This window comes from Gossypium hirsutum, chromosome D13 (assembly GCF_007990345.1).
Source record: "Gossypium hirsutum isolate 1008001.06 chromosome D13, Gossypium_hirsutum_v2.1, whole genome shotgun sequence".
Taxonomy (NCBI): domain Eukaryota; kingdom Viridiplantae; phylum Streptophyta; class Magnoliopsida; order Malvales; family Malvaceae; genus Gossypium; species Gossypium hirsutum.
In genome coordinates, this window is record NC_053449.1 from 22,434,471 (window position 1) to 22,439,813 (window position 5,343).

The window sequence follows — 5,343 nt, forward strand, 5'->3', positions numbered from 1 at the left end:
AAAAAAAAAAACTCTCCCTAGGAGAATGCATCACCAAATATCATGATTAAAAACTCCCCTTATCACCTTAGGTTACAAACATGTATGCTTATTTATCAATTAGTCAACCAAGCATATCTGAAATCCCAAAGGATTTATAAAGCATGATTAGTCAAAGTGCATAACAAGCAGGCAAGATATCAAGTTTGAAACAAATTCAAACAAGATGGTACCAAGTGTGAAAGTAGTAAATTAAACAGCCCCATGAGCAACAAAATAGAGCAAAAAAAAAAATTCAGAAATGCATTTTACTTGTATGGCATTCTATATATATTTTTTAAAAATATTTAATAATTGCGTGACAAAATATTATGTTTTAATGTATCTAAATTTAACAAAAAGTTTAATAATATCAACATTTTGTTAAATTTACATTAGTCTTTTTAAGTAGAATAAAATATTTAAATTGAATAAACCTTGAGGTACCAATTATGTCAAAAACTAAAATATAAATATTAAATCTTAAATTTGAATATAACATTGGGACTGAAATTAAAATTTGACCATTTTTATATAATTAAAAAAATAGATCGAAATTTAACCAAAATTGTTAATAACGTTGCCAGGTGTGAAAGAAGCTTTTATATGGTAGTATAGATAGATTATTCTTTTACAATTTTAGGTTATAAATAAATAATAAAAAAATGGAATAGAATGACATGGAGCAATGGAGTGATTATAGTGGAGATGGATAAAGCAATCTCCACCCAGCTAGCACCATTGCTATCCCTGTATAAAACAATATGTGGACAAACTATCCTACATTCAACTATGTCCAGATGACAAGCCATCCATGCTTCCCATGTTGCTATTTACGGTCTTTGTAAATGAAAGGATTAAATAATGTGCTGATTAGGGCTTGGAAGATTGCTCTCCTACAGCAGGGTAACTTTGATAGATTCAGCTTCTTTAATCTCTGCATTCCCCTCTGGTTTCTGAGCTTGTTGCTCACCCACAACTTTATCTTGTGTAGATGGGGGATTGGAAGGTTGCTTGCCACCTTCAGCAGGCTCAGCAGCTTTGACAGATTCAGCTTCATTAACCTGTGCATTTCCCTCTGGATTCTTCGCTTGTTCCTCGGCCAAAACTTTTTCTCTCGTCTTCTGCCCCACATCGCCCGCAGCCTTAGCAACCTTGTTGAAAGCACCCATAGCCCAAGTGGCTCCAGTTAAAACATACTGATTCTTCATGAGAGCAGAACTGGCATTGCTCACCGTTTGCTCAGCAGCTGTCAAGGCCGACTTGGTCTTCTCGGACACCTGATACTTCTGGTCCATTTCCCTCACTTTTTCATTCATAATGGTTGTGCCAACATTGATTTTCTCAGTGAAACCAATCTTCTCGTCCAGAGAAGCAACCGTGGCAGTAGCAGTTGATGTCAGCCCATGCTTCTCATCAAAGGTCTTTGCTTTGTTCAATGCATCTTTGCCAAGAATAAATCCTCTGGCAAGCATGTCACTTACAACATCTTCTGCTTTCTGGACAGCAGATTCAGCATTGGCAGAACCTTTGTTCTCTGTTGCCTGAGGTTATCAAACAATTCATTCAAGTTAAAATTATAATTTACGAAATCAAAGCAGAGAAGCATAGGTTATGACATTACAAGTGTTGCAGAGGCGGGTGGCTTGTAATCAGGAGCTAATTCTATGGTAACAGACTGATCAACAATTGTTGCCCCCTGAAGAAAACCATGTAAGCTGAACTTGTAAGAATTATATTAAAAAAACAATCTACACAATCAATCAACGAGAACCTTCAATGGAAAAGGCTCTTTCATGAAAAATCCAAACTTTGAAGCTTCAACAATTAACAATAATATGACCATCAGAATCATATGAAAAAGAGTAAGAGGAAACATGAGTAAAACAATTTGATCTATAAAAATCAAGTCGAATTAATCTTTGCTAAGAAAGATAACGATTCTAACCAACAAAAAGGAAAAGGGAAACAAAAATAAGTACATCTTGGAACTATGATATTAACCTAAAACACAAAGTTGAGCATTGAAGAACTAAATGCAAACTATATCAGAATAAATGCTTTTGTACCACATATTCCAATGGCCAACATGACTGTTGTTTTGCGAAATCAAATAAACAGTTCACAAGTCGGAAAAACACGTGCAAACTGAAACGTCTGCCACAAAGGTTTTAAGCACCATTGAGAAGTGGAACGAGATTTGATCAGTTCCCTTGAATCAATTATCATAAAAGAAGCATAGTATAAATTCAAGATATAAATACAAATGTACGCAGTCAAATGCATAGAAGGATTTACATATGTTATCAGCAAATCTTCTAGTAACAATGATTGCTATCTTTTAAGTGAGAAATTACTCTAAACAAAATGGGCATTGGTAATGTGATCCACCGACAATGCATCAAGCATTCGCTCTTGAAAGCACATCACACGTGAGATACCACTAAAGACCAACATTTTATTCCGATATCTATTAGACTGATAATTTTCATTCTACCAAAAGCATGAACTCTAATATCGTGATGCATGAGGAAGAGTTGGTGACAACAATTAACATAATAAGGAAAAACTCAAGATGCATACCGAAAGAAGAACAGCAGTCTCTGCCCCCTTTGAGTCCTTGAAAGTAATATATGCAACTTGAGATTGCTCATTATCACTGAACAAAATAGATACAGGAACATAACAAACTTAGACCAGACAGCATTTTCAAAATTTCAGACATTAATATAATGGTAAAATTACATGTGCCAGAAGACAGAAGAATTAGTTTCAATTTTCTTTGTATCCCATACCAAATTGGGTGTGAATGTTGGAAATGGACATTATGTCTAACACAGGTATGTTCATTTTTTAAAGCCTTTTCTTAGAGGGTCAGTTGGAAGGTCATATATATGCCAACACATCCAGCTATGAATCAGCTATAGTTCTTGAATACAGATAGCTCATGAAAAATGAAGGGTCGGAGCAATACTAACCCATTCATTTCAACATATGCAATTTCACCGGAGAAGGAAAAGAACTCCTTGAGATCTTTCTCAGATGCACCCAAGGAAACGTTTCCCACTTTCACAGATTGGGTCTGTCAAAAAATAAAAAAGACGGAAAAAGTTACAAATAAACCCCTAAAAGGCTAAAACTGATAAATCATCTTCAATCCCCCATTGCATTTAAGGAGAAAATATCCCATATATCTTTTTAGTCTAACGTCAAAACAAAATTTCCATTAGGTTTCAACCTCGTAGGAAGTTAATAACTCAGATAATAAAGAATCAGGGAAGGTCTAATGCATTTACATTAGAGCGAGCTAAACTCTGCATTTTTTTTCAAAAATTGAAGAAAGCATTAATTAAGCAATTTTTTACACCCTAATTAATGTGTACCAGCTTTCAAAATTGTTATGTATGCAACGAAGTGAAATCAAACAGATCAATGTATAGTTTACATACAAATCCAAAATAATAAAGAAATCTTTATTAGTAAAGTCCAAAAATATTTACAAACAAACAAATGGAAAATATATTATAAATTGCTAAGAATCGGGAAAAAAAAACAATCGCATTATGTAACGAAATAAGGAAAAAAATCAAATGCATAGAAGTTGCAAAATACAAAACTTAAATTACATTATATCGTTAGATAATTGAAACCTTAAAAAGTTAAAATAATTACAAATTCTCTTTTCATTTTCAGATGAAATTGAAAAGAAAATCAAATGTATAACAATTGCAGAATACTAAAATTAAATTAGATTCTATATGAAACCTTAAACAATTAAAAAGAATTACAAATTGTCTTTCATTTCCCGATGGAATTAATCGAAAAAGGAGAAAAAAATATTACAAACTCAATTAACGATATTTAAATCAAAACAAGAATAACATTAGATCTTGAAGTTGAATCCGAATTGTTAAAAAGTATAAATTGTTTTAGTCAACGAAACAAGATATGAGAAAACGAAAGAAAAAAGAAGCACTAACCGCCATGTAGTTCCGTTTAAAGGCGGAAGAGATCGAATTTTTTATTAAGCGGAGAATAAAATTTTATTTCTCTATTCTTTTCAACAAAACACAAAGAAAATGGAAGTTTTCCCGAGGGGTAGAAATTAAATGGTGTGAAATGTGAATGAAATTACGAGGTGGACAATAAATAACTATAAATGACAGTTCCAAACAGTATTGAGGGTATGTTCGGGATATTGATGCAAAATGAGAAGCGTAGCTATTCTACTTTCGAGTAGAATTGGTTATAGGTGATTTGAAGTGCTGGGGCGCGTAAGATCAATCAAACAACTTTCAATTTTTTTATTATAGGAAATGATATTTTTCTTTTTACAATTTTTCTTTCATTTTTAGTTTCTTGCGACCAAAATAGTTAGCATTGAATGGGAAAGAATTGTTTTGTAAAAACATATATCCAATCTCTTTAAATTTTAATATTGAGCAAATTGGTTCTTTTAAAAAAATTAAAAAAATTTAATCTTTATTAATTTTGAAAGTGAGCAACTAAGGAAAATTAATCACGATGTCAATATTTTCTGTTAATTGTGCATAATTTTAATTGATATAATAATAAATTTACTATTGATGTTTATATATTCAATGTAAACATTGACAAAATGTGTAAATGTTTGGGGGGTTACATTTATTAAATTAGGACCAAATTGATAAAATATGTAAATATCACAGGTTAAATTTGTTAAATCAAGACCAAACGGACAGAATATCTAAAATTTAAGGGCTAAATTTGTTATTATGTGAATAATAAGATGTACAATTGATAAAAAAAACATTAACATTGGATTAATTGTCCTTAGTTGCTCACTTTCGAAAATGGTAGAGATTAAATTGCTCTATTTTTTTAAAATGACCAATTTGTTCAATGTTAAAATTGAGAGAGACCATAGAGATCTTTTTACCAATTGTTTTCTATTTGAGTAGGTGTGGTTTTGATGACGGACTAGTGTTGTCTCTCATGCTTCCTCGTGAAAATTGGAATCTATATCTTTAAAGGAATTTTAGTCGTTCTACCTTAAAAAATATTTTTGAATATTAAATTAACAGATAAGAAATATTTTAATGAAATTAAATATGGATCATTGGATTAAAAGATATGTGATTAAATTTTAACCATTGATTTTATATATAAATAAACATGGCTCCAAAAATGAATTTTTGTAAAATTTCAAAAATGTTATGGAAATACCAAAAACGTCACAAAAAAGTAAGTTTTGACCTTTCGTGACATTTTTGGCAAAAAGTAAGAATACGTCACAGATGTAATGTAACTAAAAGTCGTGATACTTAAAAAATGTGAAAGGTATCT

At 31.4% G+C, this 5,343-nt stretch overlaps 1 protein-coding gene across 1 annotated transcript; it reads right to left on the bottom strand.

Moving 5' to 3' along the window:
• Nucleotides 1-606: 606 nt before the first annotated feature.
• On the bottom strand, nucleotides 607-4,300 carry LOC121225073 (binding partner of ACD11 1). Its single transcript, XM_041108898.1, has 5 exons — nucleotides 3,999-4,300; nucleotides 2,997-3,100; nucleotides 2,602-2,677; nucleotides 1,643-1,717; nucleotides 607-1,562 (listed from the first exon to the last, which is right to left on the bottom strand). The coding sequence occupies exons 1-5, from the start codon at nucleotides 4,002-4,004 to the stop codon at nucleotides 915-917; spliced, it is 909 nt and encodes a 302-aa protein (XP_040964832.1). The 5' UTR covers nucleotides 4,005-4,300; the 3' UTR covers nucleotides 607-914.
• Nucleotides 4,301-5,343: the final 1,043 nt, after the last annotated feature.

Bases quoted from the DNA above. Each gene is read 5' to 3' on its own strand.
- LOC121225073 (XM_041108898.1), bottom strand. The intron at 2,678-2,996 runs GTTAGTATTGCT...TATTTTGTTCAG, and splicing joins GCATATGTTGAAATGAATGG to TGATAATGAGCAATCTCAAG. The intron at 1,563-1,642 runs GTAATGTCATAA...TGATAACCTCAG, and splicing joins CACCCGCCTCTGCAACACTT to GCAACAGAGAACAAAGGTTC.